The sequence below is a fragment of the Ursus americanus genome, chromosome 20 (assembly GCF_024610735.1).
Source record: "Ursus americanus isolate L20-20 chromosome 20, mUrsAme1.1.p, whole genome shotgun sequence".
NCBI classification, from domain to species: domain Eukaryota; kingdom Metazoa; phylum Chordata; class Mammalia; order Carnivora; family Ursidae; genus Ursus; species Ursus americanus.
The window spans coordinates 18,722,371-18,747,568 of record NC_142146.1 but is presented as its reverse complement, the minus strand read 5'-3'; the positions used below and the strand labels follow the sequence as shown (position 1 = coordinate 18,747,568).

The window sequence follows — 25,198 nt, the reverse complement described above, 5'->3', positions numbered from 1 at the left end:
TACCCCACCCCCACGTCTGCCTGCGCTTGGCATGGCCTGTGCCTCAGTGGATATGTCCGTGCCTGTGAGAATCCTTTTATTTAGACATCACAATGCATTTGACCAGTTTTGAACACGGCCAGCTTCAGGACTGGTACACAGAGACGCCTGCTCTTTCTTCACGGAACTCTCCAGTTCAAACATGTTTTCGCAGCATGATTCATGCTGTTCCTTTCTGGATTGTCCAGTGGGTAATTGCTATACGAAAACCAGAGAAACAGATGTAGACCCTGAACCTTGGCTATAAATTTTTGTTTTATGATTATGGGTTTCAAATGTGCTGTGTCACACTGACAAATAGACAGTTACTCTGAAACAAAATGGATTTTGGTCGCAAACTTTTGCTTTTTTTGTTTGTGGTTGGAAATACTTTTATTAGAGTTTCTTTTATCATTGATCAAACACAAAACAGAGGAGAGGACACATATCAGAATGTTATTTTATGCCGTACCAAGATAATGTTTGGGAAAGGTTTCTTCCAACAGTTGGATTAATCTTTAAAATAGGCGTCAATAATTGAAACTTCATCTATCCTCAAATTAACAAGGCCATTTTTTACCTTCTACCTACTCATTCATCTTTGTGGTACATGGATATGTTATTTAAAGAAGTGTGGCTTATTTGTGTATCTTTCCTAAATGTTACTTAAGATGAAGAATTTGGAGGAAGACTGGTTTTCCAGAAGTAAGAATTAGATTTCTTGATGAAGAAAAGATAAGAAACACGTGGCTAAATTTGGGGGCTGCTTTATAAATTAATACTTGGATTAAATAATAGCTTTAATAGTTGTCATCAGCATAATTAACTCATGATGAGAAATGATGAATAGACTAGTGAATGCTGTTGCACTATAGGAAACCCATAATATTCTATTCACACGGATTGAAAGAAAAGATCTGCATTCAAAAGCCCAAGTTTATTCCCCTCCAGTTAAGAGAACCCCAAGGTGATTATAAATTTAAAATTTTCTTATGCAAAGAAAGAAAACACCCAATCTCTTAACAACCCCCCCCCCCCCCCGCACACTTTATGACTGTTTTTGTGCCATGACATAGTATCGAGGGTAGATATTAGGGAGCAATCATTTGCCTTCCTAGATGGGGCTGATCCTCTAGCTTAAGAAATGAGAGTAAACAGAATTTGGGAGACACCATCCCCATCATCACCTCCTTGTGACCAGCGCACCCTACCCTTTGGAAAGATGTTTGGGCAGGCAGTGCCATGGCCTCCCCTGGGGAACACATACCTGAATACACACACCTGGCCATGGGGGGGCCAGGTTTCTCCTCTCTTAATGCTTCCTGCTGTGTTTCAAACGTAGCTGCTTCCTCCGTTCTTCTCAGACACCTTTCTGGTCACCTCCATTATCACAGATAGGATGAGTCCAGTTTCCAGGGACTCGTGAGGACCGTAAGTAAGCATTCGGAGCTGTAAGTGCACGCAGAGGTTGGTACATAGTGGTGCTTTGAGTATCTTTACAACTACCTTAATGACATTGTGTCAGATGCTTTGTAAATTCCTCTGTGCTCCTTGCTTAAGATGTGTGTTGTCTTTGTAGTTAAAGGGTTTCTTTATAAACCTCTGCTACAAAATGATGGCCACTTGAAAAAGAGAGAGGACAACAAACATAGTATCAGCAAAATCTCACCCCTCCATCGCCCTGGACTTTTCCATAGCAAGAACTGAGCTTGCTGGGCTGAAAATTGTTTTAATGTACCTTCATAAAAGGATCTTTGACTTGGTACGTGTGTGTGATGCATACTTTTCATGTTACACCACGAGTGCCACTTAGCAACTCCTGGAGACAGAGCAGCCGTTCAGCATGGGGCAGGGTGCCCCCTGACAGGCTTCTAAAAGGCCTGGATGCCAGTGAACATTCCAGCACTATCCACAGAAAGGAGACCGGGGCGGGGGGGGGGGGGCGAGCACTCTTCCCCCGCAAGGGGCAAGGAAACTGTCCCTCGTACCTACCTGCTTGCCTGCCCTGTTTTGTGGGAGAATTACAAGACTGGAGAGGTAGTAGAGGAGGTAGGGTGTTTTTCATTCCTCCGCAGAGTTTCCTTTCTTCGCTGTACTTTGCATCCTTGAAGCAAGTTGCACAGAATGGATCCAACGTGGATTGGCTCTCCCTTTGAAAGCTCTCTGCCTGGGTTTATTTGTAAATTTTGCATCTGTCCTGCTCTGTGTTTTAAGACAGGCTAAAAGGTTTCTCCTTCCTCTAAGTTGGGCCAATATGGGAAGTATAAAAAAGAATCTCTTTCTCTTAAAATTATTCTAATAAATAACCAAGATTGGGCCGGGGCTAATATCGGTGTAAACAGGCCCTTGGAAATATAAAACCTTCACACTTAAACAGTTTTCAAAATATGTGTTTAATTATGTGGTAGTGGGGTGTGTGCATGTGTGTGCGTGTTTGTGTGTCTGTGTGTGTGTGTGTGTGTGTGCATGAGATGACAGAGGTCACCAACATGCTGTTCGGGGTACAAGGCTGTGGCAACAGCAGAGTAATTTTCACAATGGACTGGGATTCCAGGGAGTTGGGCGCTAGTCATGCTTCTGAGCTTTGAGGCCGGTCTCAGCCTCCCCTCCCAGGGCTTGTTTCCCTCCAGTGAAAAATAAGAGGATGAAATGAGAGTTAGTACTTGTTGCAGGATACATACTGAGTGCCATATAAGCACTTTGGGGAGAGAAAGGGGTAGTCCCAGCAACCCACTGAAGTGGGTAGTAGTATATCCCCATTCTACAGATGAGAATGCTGAGGCTGCGGCTCAGAGAGGTTAAATACTCATCCCAGATCACACAGCTGGTAAGAAGTAGAACTGGGACTGAAATCTCTTTCAGTTTGAGTCCCACATCCACTCTTGACCACTCTGTTCTCTACGACCAGGACCTGAAATCAAATCCTGAATATCCGTGTGATTCTGTGTGTTTGGGGCAGCAGTCACTAATTCTTGACTGCTGCATACAGACTTGAGAGAATGTTTAAAAAGTAAATGAGACCAGAAAGCTGGATTTTTTTTTTCAACTCCAGAGCAAATGCAATCCCTTCGGCCAGGGCTTTGCAAGAGGGATGAGGAGGGGAAGGAAAAAAAAAAAAAAAAGCTATCAAATGGAAAGTTTCTCAACCCAAGGCTTCCCCGAGGAGTAGCTCTCCTCTGCTCTATAGTTTAGGGCTTGCGTGTGCTTTTTCGGGAGTGGAAAAATACATAAGTTGCGAGGAATTTAACAGACAGCCGGGCGCACAGAGGAATTTACAGGGTGGGCTGGGGGGCGCGGGGGTGGGCAGGAGGCGAGCGGGCGAGGGGGGACACGCGCTTCAATGCTAAGCCTGCGGCGAAAGAAAAGGGCGGAAAGGGAGCGAGGTTGGCGCTCAACGTGAGCCGGGAGCGGTGTCCTGGCTCCTCCCCTGCCCGTTTTAAAAGCACTTCTTGCATTGTTTTTCAGGTGAGAAACGGGAAAGAAAGAGGCGGCTTGCGCGCTCGCCCGCTGCTTGCCTCTCTGGCTGTCTGCTTTTGCAGGGCTGCTGGGAGTTTTTAAGCTCTGTGAGAATCCTGGGAGTTGGTGATGTCAGACTCGTTGGGTCATTTGAAGGTTAGCAGCCCGGGAAGGGTTCACCGAAAGTTCACTCGCATATATTAGGCAATTCAATCTTTCATTCTGTGTGACAGAAGTAGTAGGAAGTGAGCTGTTCAGAGGCAGGAGGGTCTATTCTTTGCCAAAGGGGGGACCAGAATTCCCCCATGCGAGCTGTTTGAGGACTGGGATGCCGAGGACGCGAGCGAGCCGGGCAGGGTTTGTCTGGGCACCGTCGGGGTAGGATCCGGACCGCATTCGGAAGGCTTTTTGCAGGCATTTGCTTGGAAGGAGAACTTGGGATCTTTCTGGGAACCCCCGCCCCGGCTGGATTGGCCGAGCAAGCCTGGAAAATGGTAAATGATCATTTGGATCAATTACAGGCTTTTAGCTGGCTTGTCTGTCATAATTCATGATTCGGGGCTGGGAAAAAGACCAACAGCCTACGTGCCAAAAAAGGGGCAGAGTTTGATGGAGTTGGGTGGACTTTTCTATGCCATTTGCCTCCACACCTAGAGGATAAGCACTTTCGCAGACATTCGGTGCAGGGGAGATCATGTTTGACTGTATGGATGTTCTGTCAGTGAGTCCTGGGCAAATCCTGGATTTCTACACTGCGAGTCCGTCTTCCTGCATGCTCCAGGAGAAAGCTCTCAAAGCATGCTTCAGTGGATTGACCCAAACCGAATGGCAGCATCGGCACACTGCTCAATGTAGGTTTATTTTTTCCCTTCTTCTACCAAGAAAAAAAAAAATGAATTGTCTCTCTTGCATGCAATAAAGACATTGGAAACAAACTGCATTGGTAGCAAGACAAAGGATTTAATGATTTAATGCTGAAAGGGTGTGATATGCTGGCGTGCATATTGATTCCCTCTGCTGAAAATTTCCTGTTAGATGTTTTCTTCCCAAACAACCCCTCCCGACCCCCGCTCCTCTCCTTACCAACCTTACAGTCTCTTGGAAACAGTTTTAAAAATATGCATGGGGGGGGGGGAGTAGAGTGTGACCACAGGACTTTGAAACATTCTTCAAGTAAGGCAGTTTGACACATTGTGCAGTTTTTACTAAGATGTATGCAGAGGGGAATTTAACTTTGCCGTTCTTTGGATAAGCTGCTAGTTGTATATATTCCCCCCTTGTGTGTTTCAGCAGTCCAAAGTAATTAAAATATGACATCGTCCTTGCAAGGAATTTAGCCTAATTAGGGTGGCTGCTGCTCCCGAAGTTCATAAACCACCAGTTAAAGCTGCTGCTTCCAATGTTTTCCTTGCTAAGGAAAGGCAATATTTCTTAGCATTGACCCTGCTGCCACCTTTCCGAGTCACTTTGTTGCTCTAAGAAGTTGCTGTTTTGCTAGAAAACTACTGGCAATGAACACCCCTTGGGCTGAGCCATCCATTATTTCCATATCTTGCAATTCATCCCAGAACCTGGACATCAGTTAAAGGAAAGGAAGTATAAGTGGAGTAGCCCAGTTTTTTAAAGAAATATTGACTATTTGGTTATCTGATGCTGACACAATGCCGAGGCACGCATCTGGTCAACAGTAGTGTGGCTGCAGGCTTGAGAAATGACCAGAAGTCCCAGAAAATCCCACCTTCGGGTGGCTGTGGTGGGAGCCTGCAGGATGCATGGCTGCCCTGACAGTGATTTAGATAAATGGCTCAGCTATCTATCAAAATGTTTTTAGTACTTTATTTGACAATTCATTGGAGCATTAGCCTGAAAATGACATTTTAAATCTTTGTTTTCAAAGAGGTCAAAGTTTAACTGGAAGAAATTGAGTTTTCCTAATAACATGGTGGCTTATGTAAAGAGGGAGAAGAAAAGGGAAAGAGAGGCGACAGGGACCAGATTTAAATTGCTCTCTCAGAAACTTTGTCTTAGCAATAAAGACTTGCTTCTTGGGCCAGGAAATCAACAGGTTTGTAGCTGAAAAATCAATAACCATTTGATGCCAACAAGTCTGGCTGTCTGACTTAATATTTCGTAGAGCCATAACCAGGGCAAAAAGAATATAGTTTTCAGAAGGCGTCTTCATCTTCAGCTGCTCCCCAAATGCCTTTTCTTTCCCAATGCCTGTTTTCTTTCTGGAGAATTCAAAGAAACTGAGTGTTACAAGATAATTTTACAACTCACTAACAGATCTTTTAGACCTGTCCTGTCGCAGTTAAAAGAGTGTGAACAGTTTCACTTGGAATCTCAGGGAACTGGAGCTCTGCAGAACTTTTTCTTATAAAAGAAAGTTCTATGAAACATATTTTTAATGAAGGGGAAGAAAATACCCAGGACCCTTGGCGGAAAGCTATTAGACCTAATAGAGCCTTTACAAGTAGACATTCTCCCTTTTGTAATTAACCCTCCAAACATGCCTATTAAGTTGTAGAAGTAGGGGGAAAAGCTTTGTTTGTTCTTGAACAAGTTAAACAAGGGATTTGCCTTATCTAGGGAGAGCGAGTGGTGAATGTGTCATTCGCCTAGGGCCAACCGATAAGCAAGAAGTGTTGATAACAGCAAAGTTCAGCTAATCAAAGAAACTTGCATTAGAAAAAGTAAATAAAGGCATTTGACAAAGGGATTTCAGAAATTCCAGTGTCTTATTTTTGTAAGCAGCGCAATTAGTGCTTATTGTGGTCAATTTCCCAAGGGTTCTAAATCCCACACCCCCAGCTCTAGGTTAAATGAATAAATTGTAAAAATTGCATATGCCCTGCAAAGTTGCTTTATCCTCCATAAACCCCTTTGTGACGGTCAGTTTAGTTGTTCAAGAGATTAAATTTTTAAGCATAAATAAAAACTCTTAAATGTCTGCCGCATGGTGTTTGGTGCAGGGTGGCATGGGCAGTTAGGACTTTTGAAATAAAAGCATATTAGGGCTTCATTTGGATAAGTAAGAACATAAAAACCACAACCTTTTCCATTTTACTTAATGACTGTTTTGACGAGAAGCAGATCTGTTTGCGCTCTTAACACAGAGGAAACAGTGGGCAAGGGGGAAAAAAAATAGTCCTAAATTCCAACCAAAAGTATTTTCTGCTTTGAGACTCTCTTTTTTTACGCGGGGTGTGTGTGTATGTGTGTGTGTGTAGTAATCAGAGTAAATCCTTTGAATGCAAAATATACCAGAAGCCGTCTTTGAAAGATGTTAGAATGTTCTTTTTATTTTCTTTTTTTAATTTTAATGACAGAAAAATGACATGCCAACCAGCTACCGGTTGGAGTAGGGCCTGTGAATTGCTTGTTATAAAAATTCGAAGTCAGGATTAGCGGGCTATAAGGGAATGTGGTATAAATAATACATTTAAGTCTGCCCCTGGAAGGTATCATAGTCACAAAGTTTCTATTCATATGCCTCCTGGATTATCTTGGTTTTAGGGCTGCTCCAGATGTTTTCAGCATTAATTGCTCAGTGGGCATAGAATAAATCCTAATATTTGTGGTCTAAATATAGTTGCTTTCGGTGAAATCATGAGTGTGACAACTTCTTGGCCCTCTTCCCTGTCGTCTCCATGCTCAGCCCATCAGAAGAAAAAAGGAAAAAAAAAATTTCTTTTTGAAATAGTATTTTGCCCACTAATGAAGAGAAATAATCTGTTTTAAAAACAAACAGTGATGTGTGATTAGGAAGGAAGAAAAGTCCCCTTCTCAAAGCCCTGGGACCTGAATCTTAAGTATTACACAGTATCCAAATCCTCTCCTAGTGAGATATAAATTGGGGTCAAAGTGGCAAAATCAAAGATACTCTCTGAAAGGGAGACTAAATAAAGACTGACAGCCACCGTATGAATTGAATGGGGTTTTGAATAAATATTTCGATGAAAAGGCTCAATTGTTTTTCTAAAGTAGGACATAATTTTCTGCTTCTCGGCCACATGACAGTGGTAACTAATACCATCAGAAAGGAGAAAGAAAAGGGACTTTAGCTTACATCTCTGAGTGCAGGATAGGGTCGTTTGAAAACAAGTGGAAGATTCACAAAGTTTTCCTTCCCTGTAGAAAAAAAATACTAAAATTTTGTCAGTATGTTGATAACATGGTACTTTGGGTAAGGAAGTGTTGATGTGCAGCCTAGAAGAAGAAAAAAACACATGAATTTAAATTTTATCACCATAGGGTGTAGATTCCAAAAAATAAAACAGGAGACGTAGAGCTCTGTTCGATTAAACTTAGGCTATGGAATTGATCTGGAAGCTCCAGTTAGAATTTGATTAGCCAGCCCACATGCAAAGCCGTTGCTTTGAAACAGACCTTTTTAAAAAATTGTTTATTTATTTACTTATTTATTTTTTTTTACCTTATTAGATAAATGACCAGAATGGCCATTTCTGATAGGTTAACTGACCTGAATCAGAAGTTTTCTTCTCATTTCTGGAAGCCTAGCTCTGACCATATATAACCAGCCAATGTTGTCATGAACTTTTCTTTAAAACATAAAAGTAAAAGAAAGTTCTGGCTATCGGATGCTTGAAAGTTACCTTCAACATGTTAAGCCCCTAAAATGTAATGAAAATCTTGAAATGAAAACGAATGAAAGGAAAGAAAATCTTACCGTTTTCCCCTTTGTACAATCTATAAGCATCAATAAACTATCTCGGAAAGGAATTCATGAGAAATGACAGAGATTGTAAATTCTGCTCTCAAGGAATTTATCATCTTTAAAATCAGATTTTCTTCTTTTTTCGTTTTCTTTTCTTTTTTTTTTTTTTTAACAAAAGCCTAGGCATTTTTAAATGAGAAAGTTACTCTCTAGGAGGAGAATGGAGATGTGAAACAAGATACAAAATATACAACTGTCTTCAAGTCACACAGGACTTATTAAACAATAAACTCTGTATTCATTTTAGAACATCTTAATAAGAATCTTCTATAGAATCTTGAGTTACATGTAAGTGCCAATAAATTTATCTTTAAATGACATTTTTATACTTTAAATGTTCTACTGTAGATTCAGTTAACTATCAATTAAATACATTCTTTCGGAAATGGGAGCTTTTGATGAAGGTTAATCAGAAAAATCTTGGCTAAAAACCTTTCCAAAAGATATTAATGTAGAATCTTGCCTTTCAAATTATAGGGTAGTTAGGGCAGTCGTACATCTCTGATTTTCTAGAATAACCCACTTTCAGATATACTGCCACAATTCCCACATAAATCATGGAAATATGCCAGATATTTCAATATTACGACATTTCTGAGGCTGCCCCTTGAACCCAGGAGTGGCACAGAAAGTCTTTGTTTGGATTCTATGGTCAATATAGCTAGCGCGCTCACAGCTTAATTTTTCCGTTATGACTGAAGACTGCCTTGTGCTTCTGGGTCATTCTTCTGAACATGAATTCCTTTTGTGGCAAACTAGATCTGTAAATAGAAAGCATCCCTTGCAAAGTGGATTTAAGTATTAGGACTGTGGTTTTGATTCCAGCACATGGTGTATTGGGAGTGGGGGAGGGGTAGACTTATTAGATGGAATCACTATGAACAAATCTGTATCAGTTCTTGGCCAGCTTCTTCTCAAAAAGTTGAAATGGGTGGTGATGAGAATGGACAGTAAAGTTAACTCAGGTTCCAGATTTATCAGTATCCTGTCTGTAAGTGGCTTGGCCTAAGTACCTCTTGTTTAATAGGAGATGAGATAACCTTCCCCATCTGTAAGATCTAATAACACAACCTCATCAGTCAATATGTTGCCCTGAATTTTCCTCTTTTCTTTTCTGGCTTCCTTACTTCATCGTTAAGAAATACGATTCCCGCCTCATCCCACACCCCTAAGCCCCTTTAAATGAATAAAAAAAGTTGCAAAAGTTCTGTCCCGCCTGGGAAGTAGTAAGGGCGAGTCTGCAGGTATTCTATTATTTACCTTGAGCTTTCAGAGCTTCTTAGATGAGAATTCAGACAGGCAGTGGAAGTGCTGACTTGCTTTTTCTCTGGACTTGCAGGGTGGGGAGCTGAAAGGGGGGCCATTCAGTAAGATAAGACTCTTGGTCCCCTGCATGATAAGGCGAGGATAACAGGAACTGACGTCAGCCAGGCGACCCAGCCTGGCCAAGCATTTCCTCTCGTCAGGGCACATGGATTCCAGGAGTCTCCAGGCCTCCCCCCACTGCTGAGGAACTGAACCAACTAGGGGTGGGGGGCGTGTAGAAAGCGAATTTCAACAGGAGTGATAGTGGGTGACCATGTCCCTCATTCTCAAATGGAGATTTCTCTAAACAGAACAAAGAGTCACTTGGGTGGAAGGGAGTAATTGTACTAAAAGCGGATTCTGAGAATATAATTGCAATTTTACGTTGTCCTAGAATAGCTACTTGTTTCTCAGCTGTCCACAGTTTTCCTCTGATGTGTCTTGAGCTGGTCTATCCAGCAGTCACCAGATCCTATCACCCACGAGCCCCGCCAGCTCTCCCTATAACAAAATGGGAGGGAATTCACATTGTCAGAGTTAATCCCTGGTACTCCTATTTACTTTTCTAAGTACCAAGTTCCCACCCCCATCCGCATCATATGACAGCGCTGCTAAAACCATTTCATTTGCCACCAGTCCTGACAGGGCCCGGCAGTTTTTGCTCTCTTCTTTCCCGTCTTCCTTTTTCTCTTAAACACAGATTATTTTTGCCTTTGCCAGTATCTGCGATTTGAGGTCTGGAGGAAAAATTCGAGTCAAAGAGCCTATGTTATTTTTTCCCCGTTCATAGGTTCTCCTGAGTCGACTCTTCAAGATTGCTCTGTTGTTGTTGTTGTTTGCGAGTTTAAGTACTGAATAAGGGGGTGACTCTCCTGATTTGACTCAGAGTAAAATGTTTGTTTTTGCTATTATTGATCAATTACTGTTCGCCACAGAGTGCGTTTCACCACCTCGGGAAAAACCAACTAGCTGATTCCAAAATACTCTAGTAGCAGTAACATAGACAAGACGCTTGGATAAGACAAGTACATCCGTGAACTGGGAGAAGAAGATTTGGATCACATTTATCTCAATTTTTCTCTAATTTCCAGAGCAAATGAGGACCTCATCTAATAAAAGCCTCTTTTCAAAAATATTAAAGCTTTTGGGGGCTACAGTACCTATATCTTGTTATCAAAGTCCATAATTATAAAAAGGCTGATGATCTGAGGCTGTTTCAGCTTCAAAAGATTTTTTAGGGTCTGGTCTATTGGAAAGCTTGGGGGTATAATTAACTAAAATGGAAATGGAGGCAAGCGAAATTTAGTTCCTGATGTTTTAATTTAGCTCAGTACTGCCATGTGTTATTGAAGAGAATTCTTAAAGGCAAACATAATTATTTCATTATGGTCCTCAGAATGCTTTCATTGGCTTTAATGACAAGAAGCTGTATAAAAAGGCATACATTTTAATTAGCCCTTCTTATATTTACATCAGATAAATAACAAATAATTGATGAAAAACAAGTCTTTGGAATGGATGATTTCACATAGTGCGCTGGTTACAGTTTAATGATGAAACATTTCTCTGTTCCTTTGCATTTTAATTATCCAGACATTACAGTAGTGGTGCCATGGAGCTAAAATACCGTTGTTGCCATTTTATTAAAAAAAAAAAAAATCACAATTAATGCCTATGAATCAGAAGCCCAAAAAGGTAGCTAGAAGCGCATCTCAGAGGAAGTAAATTGCCCGTCCCATTAATTTTACTACATTTGTTAGCACTCATTTTGATCACTTTTTATCTTTTATGCTTTATCTTTTTGGATTAAGACTGTCAGGGGTTTCACATGCGTTTTTATGGCCACATCTTCTCCTAAATACCTTTCTTTCTCTCTTGCTGCCTGTTCGGAAGACTTGCCCGAAAGTCCCTAGCCAAATGTGTACTGGAAATTCAGAGAGCCTTTTTCCATGTTGCAGGCTGTCTTACCTTTGATTTTATATGAAAACCCATTTCACATGATTCATCCGTTTTGGTGTACAGAACACTAATTGTTATTATTGATTTTAAATTCCGTGACCATTACAAGTAACCCAGATGACTGGCAGATAAAGGGTAATAATCCATGGAGTTCTGGAACTGTTTCATGTTTGTCTGGAGTACTTTATGTGATCAATATTAACTGCCCCATTGAAACTAACTGCTCTATCAAATAACAGTCAATCAAATGAATGTGCTTAGAGATTATTTATTGAAAGCTTTAATTGTTCACCGGGGCCCTGCTTATCAGAGGGAACAATAGGAATTAGAGATAGGATGAACAGGTTTGGATTTGCAGAGAAAGTTGGAGGATGCTGATGAACGGGGCGTCTCTCTGCTACTTGGGCCAGAGTTTCCAGAAACCTGTGTTGGGCGGCTTCTACTAGAGGACAGAAGTTGCATGTACTCTTCTTACAAAGGTTATCCTATCACCTGTCCCTCGAGAGCTCTCTGGAGAAGAAGGTAAAATGATTTTCTTGCCAAGAGGCTGTGAAAAGCTGTCACTCTCTGGGAGTTTTAACGCTTTTCCTCTGCATGCCCACACGCATCGACTACCCTCCTGTACGTCCCTCCACCTCTATTCCCACTGCCTGCTGATCTCAGAGAATGGGAGTAGCCTGACTTGACACAGGATCGATTTCTACAGCCGTGAAATGGGAATAATAATGTCTGCATTGCAGGGTTTGCAGAAAGATCAGAGATCCTGAAAATGAGCATTCTATTCTTACCCCAAAAACGTACAGAAGCCACTGAGGAGACAGACCACCTTCTGCTCTGATTCCAGCATGCCACCTGTGGCTCATGTGTCTTTGCTAATAGTGAATGTACCGTTTCAGTTGGTATCTCGTGTCCTCAACGAGATGGTTCTGTCTGTGGCTCATAACCTAGGTCCCAGTCCTTCCGGTTTGTCCCAGTTTGGGTAGCACTGGCCCTGAGTCAGTGGCATCCATTTACCAGACCCCCAGATTTAGTACAAATGGTTGATTTTTTACAGGTGAGCATTGTCACAGTACAACTTTACCCAAAGATGTGTCCGTTGTTCGGTCCATTTTATCGCTCACTGATGCATTAGATCTTGCATTTTTTACTCAACAAACAACCTCTTGGGTGTCTGCCATGTTCCAGGCACTCTGGTATGTTCTATTCCATGGGCAACACCAAGATGATTCTTACCCTGTCCCCCGTCTCTCTGGACTCATAAAGTATGGGAGAAATTGTGTATACGAGTCATTGTGACACACCCCATTATAACACAAGCACAAGTATCTCCTAGGGACTTTGCACATGACTTTGATAATGGAAAGGACTAAAAACCACTGGAACCACAGCTGGTACATTAGGGGAGGGATCAGGTGGGTGAACCATTTTTGTCACAGGAGCAGGCAGAGGTTTTCCCATGTGTAGGGCTCCTAGGTAATTTCTAAAGGTGGTATACATGGTGGCGTTTTAAACTTCTCGTGAGCAGTGGCCTAAGTGCATACCTTCTAAACTTGCTTTGTGCTTTTGGGGTACGTCTCATTGGATTAGCTTTTTTTTTTTTTTTTCTGATTTCTTTATGGTTGCTTCTCTGACTTCTTGCTATGTAACAAGCCGCCCCCCAACTTGGTGGCCTCACAATTTATGATCTCATTAGTCTGTGCATGGGCTGGGCTCAGCTGGGCAGGTCTTCTGCTCCGCGGGATGTCTCCGCGGAGGCTGCTCGGGCTGCAGGGCCGGAAGGCTGGCTCCCGGGGCTGGCAGTCGGCGTGGGTCGTTGGCAGGGAGCGTGGCCGGGGCTGCGAACCCGGGGAGCGGGCGTGCGGCCGGCGCTTCTCGCAGCGTGGCAGCAGTTCTCTGGGAGCCAAGCAGGGAGCCGAGGCGCCCGGGCCTCTGGACGGCCGGCTGCAGGGCTGGCAGCCAGTCCCTGGCACTGGAACCTGTTGGGGAAGCGGTCACGGCGCCAGCCCACATCCCCAAAACATGCGCGCCTCGATGCGGATTGACAAAGCGAGCGCAGCCACGCGGCCCTAGCCCACCGTCCCCATCTGCACCTGCGCGCCCACCCGGGAGGAACGATTGTCATCTGACCGCAGAGGCTGACCTGAGGGACTGCGGTGGCCTGTGAGTTTGTTGGGTTTGGGCTGGTTACCCGTTTCACAGAATTCTACTCTCGTGACTGTGGGGACGTTGTCATCAGGTAATCCTCACAGACAATCCTGGGTGGGAGGTGCGAGTCCCCTCTTCCCGGGGCGGGGGGGGGGGCGGTGAGGGACGGTTGTGTCTCAGCCGAGGTGAGGAGCGTGTCTGAGGTCACACGGAGTGAGTCGCAGAGCTGGCGCGGAAACCCCGGGAAGGTCTTGTCTCCCTCCTCCGTGCGGGGCTCCGCACTTCTAGTTTAAGTCTGTCCTCTCCATCAGCTGCGGGAGAAATTCTGGAAAATGCCTTACGCCCTAATAAGGCCGAGAAAGGACCGTGGCGTGTGTTGGTTTGGGGGAAACACGGAAAAGAGAGAAGTGAGGAGCTGTAACTCCCGTAAGTCCCTCTGACTACATTATTTCTCGAATAGAAGCCACGGCCCTTTAAATGGTGGAGGAACCCGTGAGGCCGTTTTGTCCTCTTCTGGCCTTGTTTTCCATGCCATCCGAGGCTGGAGTCTGCAGGGGCCTCATCCCTGCAGGCGCGCAGGAGTTGGGGTCAGGTGAGCCTTGTATTTACGCAGGAATCGCAGGAAGGTCAGAGACGAGGAATAAGGTTTCTCGTGTTACTCGGCGCACTGGTAACCCTCCCGTAGAGATGGCCACTAGCGAGTCCTCCGTGGCACCTCCAAGGGAAGCATTACTATTGTGCCTTCCCATCCTTTAAAGAAAGGGGTGGGGGAGAAAGCGTCCTAAGGGACAATGATGTTACATTGCTGTTTTGCGATTTGCCACCTGTTTTTAAGTATCTCTTTTCTTTAGAGAGTCCCAAACCTATTACTGCCTAATGAAATTTGCATAAATAATTATGATTATTGGACTTGCCCATAATGCTCTTATTTCAGTGATTTCAAACAGATTTGAAATGCAGTGTCGTGCTCTGTGTTTTGGACTTCTATATGCCATGTTCTACCTGGGGTTTTGTTTGTTTGCTTGTTGAAAATCGTTGCTGAATTTTCTATGGTGGGGAAATAGAGACAGATGGATGCAGTGAGGTGACTTACTAGAGGTCATTTGGTAGGTTCTGAATGCAAGTCGATCCAAATCTGTAAGATGCTGCCATGTGTTATGGGGGTACAGTGTGGTCCTGTGCCCCTGGGCCACTGTGTGATACAGTAGGTGGGCATTCTTCATGCACTGCCTCTGGTGTGGGAGCTAGAGCTCCAGGTTCCCTCAGTTGTTTCCATCTGTAAAATGGGTTCATGATGTTTACCTTGCAAGCTTTCCATAGACTTCAGTAAGAGTGTATTTAAAGACCCTGATATGTATAGTACTCAGCAAATGGACTTCCCCCCCATATTTTATTCTGAAAATATTTTTGAAATATTTTCAGAAAAGCTGAAAAATTTTACAGTTAATACCTGGATACTCACTATCATATGTACCATTAAAGCTACCAGGTTTGTTTTCTGCGTTTCTATCCATTTCTCCTATTGGTGTGTATGTTTCTGTTTTGTATTACTGACTGGGTTCCCTTTTTAACCTGGGAAGTTTTTGAGGTCAAATACTGTGTCCTTCTGTTTTCCAGTCCTAGTATAGTACTTAGTACCTGCGGAGTACCAAATCAGCTATGGTTAAGTCAGAGGGTATGTTCCAGCACACCACTGCTGGCTAGTTATCAGCGCTGTCCAGTAGAACTTCCTGCAGTGATGGAAATGATCTATAATGCCGCGTTGTCCGTTATGTAGCTGCTCGGCCTCTGTGGCACTGGAAATGCGGCTAACATGTCGGAGGGACTGAATTTTTTATGTCATTTTAATATATTAAGGTTTCAGTAGCTGCGTGTGGCTGGTGGCTACCGTATCGAACAACACAGCTCTCCATACACCAGCTATTAATATTTTTTCAATATTTGTTCCTTCTCTTGGTTTCCCTTTAGCCATTCTTCATTCCTATTGCTGTTAAGGAGCTCTAATTATCTCTTTATGTAGATGGTGAATAGACTGCGGGAGGATGTAAACAGAGTAAGTAGGGTGGTGATTTCAGTCATTGTTTAACTTGTTTTCCTTCTGGGTGGAACTAGCTTTCCCGGGTCCTAGCAAATACGTAGCAGCACTTACTTGACTAACATTTTACAGAACTAAACCAAGATTTTCCCAGAATCCCAGTGGGCTGGACTTCAATTCTATTTCTTGTAGCAATCATATCCCTGTGGCATCAAATTCTATTCCTGTACTCCCTGCACTTTTCGCTTTCAAATGGACACACAGTATCTTCCAATGTTTTCAAGCTACATTCAACTCAGTTGAAGTATCTTCAACTTCAGGAAGGCAGAGAGGAACAGGCCACACTCTAGGAAAGGCTCACTGTGTGTTCTAGAAAATGCCATGCTGTCTCTCCCACAGGTACCGTCTCCTGCTCATGTATGTGTGCTCTGCTTTGTAACCTAGTGCCCAGCACACAGTAGGTGCTCAGGAAATAGGCTGAGAATAGTTCAGTAATAATGAACTTAAAATTCAGAATGTCTTAGGTGGTCTCTGCTTTGATATATTTGTATGTTTTGGAGTCACTCAGAACACCTGAAGGAAATGTGGAGCCAGCTGTCAAATTTTGGTAAGTTCAAGTTGGCTGTTACGGCAGGCCTTTATCAATGCGTTAGCCGGAACACTGGCCTGAATGGGTATGGAATATTTTCTTGGACTTCTGGCACTTGTTTTGATATCCTAGGAATGGATTTTCTGATGATCCTTCCTTTTGCCCAGGATGTGGTCATTCCTCCCCCTTTTTTTATTGCCCATCCCAAGAAATGATGTAAAGAAGGTAAATAAGACCAAATCAACAATCAAGAGAAAGTTTTGAACAAGGTTTGTTCCCCCCACCTGGGCCCCGAATGCTTTCAGGTTGTGATTGATTTTCATTAGAATGCAAAACCACCGTCATCATAATTAATATTTATTAAGTGCGTATTAGCTGCCAAGTGCACAAAATGAATTACGTCATCTGGGGAAGGCCCTGTTACTGCTCTGTTGTACAGATGAGAGTTCCCAGGCACGGGCAGGTTCTGGTACCCAATTCAGGTCTCCCAAGTAGGAGCAAGCAGTTGGGAGTTCCCGTCCCAGCTTTGCATAATGTGGGTTGCCTTCCCTCTGCCAACTATGCAAAGTAAACCCCTATTTGCTTTGTCGGGAGGGGGATATAAGAAAGTTGGAAGCCTCAGAACCCACAGAATAATAAAAGGGTTTCCAAGTGAAAGCTGGAAACAATACATTTTTAACAAAATGGGCAGTTACTCTAATTGCTGTGCCCCTACTGTTCAATTCCTTTTTATGTCCTAATTCATTAAATTATGTGCACACACAGGCTTATTATTTACAGATGTATGCACTTTTAACTGGCTCACATGAAACAGATGTTTCACGAAAGGTAACGGAGAGCAAGTGATCTAAACCCTCCTTTAGTGGGTATCAAGTGAGTATTATAGCCCATTACCTGCAGGTCTTTTGCTATTATTTTGAACTGCAATGTCCAGTGTGGGGAGAAGAATTCAATCTGTCCCCTGGAGGAACAAATAAAAATACAACGACCCTATAAGCAGACATCTGCATCTCAAAATAAAAGAGGGTGTGTGCAGGTGATAGGCAGGTGGTGTTCACATGTGGGCTCAGGTGGATATGAATGAGTTTTACAAGCAATTTGAGGGAAAAAGAAAAAGGACCCATTGCATTATAGTCAACTTACAAAAAGAAAGTGTAAGAGCCTTATTCTATGATATTTTAATCATTACTGTTTTGGAATTTATAGCTGAGCAATTATCAAACTCCTTTTCATGCAAAATTTCTTAATAATTTTGTAGATGGAATTACTCCAATTGCTCTTGGACCTGACAGGAATGCGTGCAAAGTATACAGTACATGAGATGTCAAATTATTGTCTATCACATTCTAAAAGAGTTGAAGTGAGCCTTTTCTACAGGTCCTTTATGGCTCCACCAAAATACTCTTTAATTAATAATTATGGAATTATTTCACTTATTGCTATATAACAGACCGACTCAATACCTAGAGGCTTAAAACAATTTATTATTAACTTTCGAGGTTCCATCTCACTTGGGCTCTTTTACGTGGCTGCAGTTGAAAGTGACCGGGGCTGGACTCACCTTTGGGTTTGACCCAGCTGGATGTTCAAGAAGGCTTGTCACGTGTCCAGTTCCCCAGCTGAGATTGCTGGAACAGCGGGAGGCTGCCACAGCACCTGTCTCTCTACTTGGCCTCCTCTTAGGACACGGGCTTCCTTATGGCATGGTGGTCACAGGGCTCAGTACATGGCTTCCCCTAGAATAAGCATTCCTGGAAACCCAGATGGAAGCTGTGAGGTTTCTTAGGATCGAGCCTCATGTGTCACGTAACGTTACTCTTGCCACATTCTTTTGATCAGTCGGAAATCACAGTAGCAGCTCAGATTCAAGAGGAAGGGCCTCACACATTGGCATAGATTCCTGGAGGTGTGGTTCATTGACCAGACCGTCTGTGGAGACCACTTACCATACAAATAGCCGTAAAAATAAATGTATACCTCTTTGTCAGTGCAAGGTAACACGGCCTCATTAAACATAAGCATGATCGCAATGAATTGGGTGGCATATGTCAGTGGACAATTCTTTCAGTACTTCCTCAGAATATTGGGGAGCAATAATAGTCACCCCTCAGAGTCCACGGTGAGATTTATTGTTTATGATTTGTCCACTCTGTAAACAAACAAACAAACAAAAAGCAAAAAGATGGCTGAAAAATATGTCATTTTGCACGTTGAAAGCTGGAAACCATCACAACTGAAATATAAAATGGGACATGAAATATTAAGTGGCATATTAGGTTTATTGCATATATGACCATGAGAGTGCATTTTATTTTGTCTTATGGAGCTCTAAAAAAATCCATGTAATGGATTAAAGGTATTAAAACTCCCATATTCTGCCTGGCTCTAGGCCAGGGAACAAGGCACGATAAATAATCCCAATAGACAGAATATGGAGGAAGGAATTTTAAAATGTATTTATGATAGACATATTGACCTCCCTAACTAATAAAAATGTGTACATGAGGTTAGTTTTGAAGGAAATGTGCAGACCTTACACATTTATAGTGCATATAAATACTATATGCACTGTAGTGTTAGCATCCTTAAAATATTTCCCACATCTCTGTGACATATGGCTGTCATAGTCTATCTTTACCTTGGAAGCAGAGAAAAGCATGGATTTTATAGGAACATGTCCAGTTATTATAAGAAGGGATAGTTTTAATTTCCTTTATCTTAAAGCAGGGGCCAGGAAACTAAGCCAAATCTGGCCTGTAGTATGTTTTTATAAATAATGTTTTATTGGAACGTGCCACGCCTATTCATTTATGTCTTGTCTAGGGCCGCTTTCTTCCTCCAGTGGTGGAGTTGAATCACTGTGACAGAGACCATATGGCCCACAAGACTGAAAATATTTACTACCTGGCCCTTAACAGAAAAAGTTTGCTGACCTTGTCCTAAGACATTAACAAATTAATAAGATGCCTTAGAATAGAAATGAGTGCTTTCGTTTCTCGTTGCTAATAACCCTGTATGTGGATTCAGGAAGCCCGTTCTAGATGAGGCCATTTCCTGTGTGACCTTCACCAAGTCTTGTAGCTTCTCTGTGCTTCAGTTTCCTCCTGTGAATAATAGAGATTAAAAAACGGATAATGATGGGATTCCTGGGTGGCTCAGTCGGTTAAACGTTTGCCTGCTACTCAGGTCATGATCCCAGGGTCCTGGGTTCGAGTCCCACATCGGGCTCCTTGCTCGGCGGGGAGCCTCCTTCTCCCTCTGCCTGCTGTTCCCCCTGCTTGTGCTCTCTCTCTCTCTGACAAATAAATCAAATCTTAAAAAATAAAAATAAATGATAACAATCCCCGTGCTTCTTCACACTCTTGTCGTAAGCGAGCAAACGGGGCGATGTGAGAGCACACACATCTCGAGTCTTCCACCACCAGTAATACGTGCTGTTGGTAGATCCCGCTGAACTGACCACAACAATCATCACTTATTTGATATCGCATATGAGAATTTCTATGTAGATTTTATTCTTTCACTCAGTTTTTCAGCTAACACGAATTAAGCCCCTCCTGTGTACCGGGCACTCTTTAAAGCACTGAGTTAGGAGGTGTTCAAAGAAGCTGTTTCTGAGAGTGCTGTGCACACGGAATGGGGACGGGCCAGGAAAGCCCATGAAGAGAGGACTGTAGTAGCACTTTGGCTTAATGCCTGGGTGGCTGGGAAGGAAGGGACTGTTGAGAGAGATCATAAGGAGGCAAAGCTGACACACACTGCCTTACTTGTGTGAGCTTGTAAAGAACCTCTTCTGTAAGGACAGACAGCTCTTTGGGGAAGGAAAATGGAAGTGAGGGCCAGCAAATCAAGACATGAGTCTGAAGTGTAGGAGAAGGATGAGAAGGGTGGGGTGCCTGGCCAGCTCAGGCAGTGGAGCATGCGACTCTTGATCTCGGGGTTGTGAGTTCGAGCCCCACGTTGGGTGTAGAGCTTACTTAAAAATAAAATCTTAAAAAAAAAAAAAAGACGGAAAGAAAGATGGGAAGGTGAATAACACTGAGGTTCAGCAGCACAGATGTGATCCTTGATACCTTAATGATGGTAACTCTGCTTGTGTGACACTGCTGTGTGACAGGCATTGTGCTCCTGCTTGTCATTGTGTCACTTGACAGGGATTTACCGTTTAATGCTCACAATGACCCAGTGAGGGGTTCACTCTCATTTTATACAAGGAGAAGCTCAGAGAAGTTAAGAACTCGCTCACGGTCACACAGTAAGTAGCAGCATTAGGATTTGAACCCAGACTGGCGGGCTTCAGAACTCACACTTCCAAGCACGTGTCTCGACTTATCTGTAAAGATGGGAAGTTCCCTCAAGGAAGGAATATCCAAAAAAGACCCAAGCTTGGGGACTGCTCCCAGTGAGAAGATTGGTGACTGTTTCTCTGAGTTATTTTTTCAAGTTTTTTTTAGCAATGTCTTTTTTAAGAACCACAATTAAAACACTTTGAAACTGTCATTCTTCTCAAGAAATATTGAAAAATCACTGTTACGAAAGGAAGACACAACAGTGATAGCATTTCCATAAACTTCATTCCATATGGAAACTTCAGAATCTTTTCATGTCCCCAAGTGTATGGTGTTGACCTGATGTCTTATGCTCTCGTCTCCAACACTAACAAAATCTCTGTCTTAGTCAACTAGAAGGTGCAGGAAGGATGTTCACTACCGTCCTGCTTCTAGTCACGCTCCCACCCACCCTGGTCCTCCTGGGAAGAGAAGAATGCAGCCCCTCATTTGGAACTTTTCCATATCTATAGACAATGACCTGGGAGACATGGCACAGCTTCCGAATTCTGGGTGTTGCTTTCATTCTTGCCAATTAAGCTTTGGTTAAAGGAGTATATCTGGCGTACTGGCAAGAGAGGGAAAACCAGCGTAAGGGTGGGGCTTCCAGAGCTGCCCCCCTGTCCCCCACCCTTAGCCCCCAAAGCTGGCAGTTGTGTAGGCCACATTTGGCCCGAGTTACTGCCCCTAACAGTGTGTAGTCACACGCCCTTGGAGCACGGCCAAAGGCCTCTGGAACCTCGGTTTTAGCTGCTGCCTTTCTGCCTGCTGGGGGTTGGTTTCTCGGCAGGGCAGGGAAGATGTGGGAGGGGTTTGTGGGTGTGTGTGGGTGTGTATGTGCCTTCTAATTCCTGTGTTTGCTTCTGGGGGACTTTCCTACTTTATTGCTCTGACTGGAAAGAAAAGAGGGCATTATTTCTGTACGTTTAGTTTCTTTCTTTTTTACTTTTCCAGTTTTACTCTTGGTCCCTATGCTGGGATAACTGTGTGTGTGTGTGTGTGTGTGTGTGTGTGTGTGTGTGTGTGTGTGTGTCTTAGACGTAGTCTATATATTCTCAAACTTGCTGGCAGGGACTATGCCATCCTCTTGCCCAAGAAGTTCCGCGTGGTCCTAAGGATGTCATTGTCTTCTGCCAACCCCTGGGGCACTCTCCTTCTCATGAACCCCAGACCATTTGCATTCTCATCCCTGCCCATCTCATCTGTGTGGCCTTGAACAGTGACATAACCACTGTGCCCCCAGTCTCTTGCCTGTAAGGACAAAATACGAAGACTGCCTATCTCCTAGGGTCATTATGGGGATCAAATGGATTAAGATATGGAACATGCTTAGAATAGAATGGGGGCGGTGGCTAGCTCACAGTCCGTGCTCCACAAAGGTTAGCTGTTAATACTGTTGTACTGTTATTATTTGACTAGACTCCAGAGATGTTTCTCTCATCTTCTCAGGTAACAATATTAGTCATATTAAGATAGGACTTACCCACCTTTCCTCAAATAATGAATTGGTAGCTATTATTTTTATGTATTTTTATGGAGTTCATGAAATGTCAGCCCTGCCACGTAGTAGCATGCTTGCCATCTCCACTTTTCAGGTTGGGTAAGCGGAGGCTCTGGAAGCGAACGTGACTGCTGGTATGTGGCAGAGTTAGGAACCTAGGTTATGCCTTCGGTCTGCTGGAATGCCAGGCCCACCTCTCTGGCGCTGCAGGACATCATCTCATCTGCTGTCCCACTGCTTTGTCCTAGTCTCCCCACAAGTAGCATCCTTACCCTAGATCAGGGTTTTCAACCTCAGCACCATATGTAATTTGGGGGGAACAGGGGGAGCAGGGCGGTCCTGTGCATTGTGGGATGTTTAGAAGCATCCCTGCCCTCTGCCCACTAAAAGCCCGTAGCAACCCCCAATTATGACAGCCACAATGTCTCCAGAAAATGCAAAATGTCCCTTGGGGGGCAAAATCAATGTTGGCTAAGGACTGCTACCCTCGATTAAGGAAGATAGAAGGGAAATGTTGGGGGGAGGGTGGTGGAGGTAAGGGTTGGCTATCACTTCTTAAGCACTTACCGTGTGCCAGGGAAGTTGCAAATATTGTCTCCATTTCACCAACAGGAATTTTTGAGGATTATCTGCATTCTCCTGAAAGAGACACTAGGGCTCAGAGAAGTAAAGAAAACTATATGGCCGTTAAATTAGTAAGTGGCACAAGAGGAATCCAAATCCAGGTTCCTCTGGCAGGAAAGCCCACGCCCTTCCCATCACTTCCTACATATGGTCTTCTGCAGACTTACGGTGTTTTAGTTCTTTTTAGGAACCAGGAAAACCCACACAGTGCAGATTAAATGGGTTTCCAAGTTATTTTGACGCCACTCATGAGTGTATACCTAAAAAAACAAAACAAAACCAAAAAACTTCTCTGCAGCCAACTTATAACCAAGTAAGCAGAGCATCATTTTGTTGAGAAGGGTAGTTTTGGCTCAATTTTGGTGTCACCACACTTGAACTTTCTCAGCTCTTGGAATATAGCAAGGATCCCCATGTGACAAAGCCTAAAATTTCATCGTCCTCTTCCTTAGATACAATATTCCAACAAGTATCCCCTCATAACTTTTCTGTTAGGGTGGTATCTCCGTGGTTTTTAATATGTATTAGCAGCACATAAGCAAAGGACTTTGTATCTGAGATGATATATATTTTAGTGCTCCAGTTTTAATCAACTTTATGTGCAGGAAATTTGAACAGATAATAGAATGTCATTTATTAGTGCAATAATTGCTTTTTTAGAAATTATGGGAATCCTGATTAGAAGTGGAATATTGAACTGAATCATTTGGTGTTGAGATAAACTCTTCAGGGGGACCTTACTATTGCGATGCAATTAGCTTCATCTATACGTGCCTCCCGAGACCGGGTCTAGCATTTGCTCAGTTAATGTAGCTCCGTTTCTGATGCCTCTCAGTTCAGATCATTAATAAGTACTTAGATGTGTCGGCCTGTTAAGTGATTTTAAGGGAGAATTTATTTGAACCCTGTCATAAGCTATCCTAGTATGTCCTAGAAAAATAGTGATATAAAGCATCATCTGTTAAAAACGTCACCCAAAACAACCTATGAGATAATTTTCAACTATGTTCCTTGAAGCAAGAAAGCATATTATCAAAATGAAATGTAGGTGTTGAACGTGTCATGGTCCCTTATGAAAATATGACAGCACTTCCCATGGTAAAAGTCAGTCCCAGGAATAATTTCTACTGCTGGCCGGGAGCCCAGGCAGGTGTAGCTGTAATACAGAGTGATTAGTGGATGCTGAGCCACTCTCCCTCTCTCTTTAAAGCCCGAACTATCTTGTCGAATTTAGCCATGTCTGGAATCAGATCAGTGTTTGGAAAATTATAACCATGAATTAAAAGAAAGGGACGTACACACTCCTGCTTTTCTCAAATTGGAGTAAACAGGCCTGACCAGACCCAGTGACGTTTCTAGCAAAATAAAGAAGGGAGTTGGAAAAAGAGAAGGCAAAAAGCTGTGGGCTTTCGTAAAATAACAGCAACGTCTAGGAAGCCATTTCAGTCTCTTTTGTAAAGGCTGAGAGTGGTGTTCGGTTTTGAAATTCCTGATTCTAAGGTGCAGAGTTCCTGGTCCTTCCCCTCTCCCTGGTTTCGGGGAGGAGTTAAATGAGTTGACATATATTAAGCAACCAGCACAGCCCCTGGCACCTAGTAAGTGCTCAGTAAATAGCAGATACTCTTCGTTCAGGCTCTTCCTGTGCAGCTTTGAACATGCTGCCAACCACAGTCCACTGCCAGGATTCCGTGGGAGAGAACGAGGGCTTCTGGTTTATTGTGAGCATAAACACACACAGCCTGAAGTTCTCAGTGTATTAAGTACTTAACAAGGTGGAGTATTCAGTAAGGACCTGTGCAAAGGGGAAGCTGACAGAGTTCCCATGCCAAATTGACTCAGCAGAATGTTTGGGATTTTCAGGAGGTGAGGGCAGTAACAAGACATTTTTATGTCATGGTGTCTCAGTGTTGCTAACATGCATAGGAATGGGGGGGGCGTTGTTTTAAGATGCCTATTTTGATTGGGCAGGCCTATCTCGGGTGGAGCTGGGAGTCTGACTTTTAACCAGTTCCCTGGTGATGCTGATGCTGCTGGTCCGGGAACCAAACTTGGAAAAGCAAGGCCTTCTTTAAGGACTGCAAAATCAAAGTCTTACCCCTGCCCCTGCTTTTGTCCCCTGCCTGTGTTCAGCACCTGTTGCATGTGTGGTCAGAATAGCAGGGATTCTCATAACCCAGCTCCAGCCCTCGGCCAGGATCCCGGGTGACCCGGGCAAACACACACTCCTTCAGGGTCACGGGCAGGTTACTGAGTCAAGACTGCCAGAGCCCCGAGTTGATGTTTTCCTTCTCCCCCCTACCCCCTCCCTTTGCCGGCCCCAAACCCCGGACTAATCTTGGAGCTGCTTAATAATAACAAAGCCAGCAGTAGAGTGAGGCGAGACCATTTCAAAGCAAAGGTTTTCTTGTTTGGCAATTACCTAACTTCACAATGCGATTTACAGATTTGCAAATTCCATGTGTGTGGAAACAAACCGCTTCTCCTGAAAGATGATTAAAAG

At 43.4% G+C, this 25,198-nt stretch overlaps 1 protein-coding gene across 4 annotated transcripts in view; it reads left to right on the top strand.

The window, feature by feature from the left end:
* Nucleotides 1-25,198, top strand: part of RARB (retinoic acid receptor beta) — a 443,932-nt gene that overhangs the window by 277,718 nt on the left and 141,016 nt on the right. The window contains exon 1 of one of the 4 annotated variants that reach the window (XM_045791638.2): nucleotides 3,507-3,630. The exons of 1 other annotated variant lie outside the window; for it this stretch is intronic. Coding sequence is in view for 1 of the 3 variants with exons in the window: in XM_045791637.2 (XP_045647593.1) it covers nucleotides 4,169-4,325 (157 nt within the window). In the remaining 2 variants the exon portion in view is untranslated. 2 more of the 4 variants (XM_045791639.2, XM_045791637.2) reach the window with 2 other exon arrangements.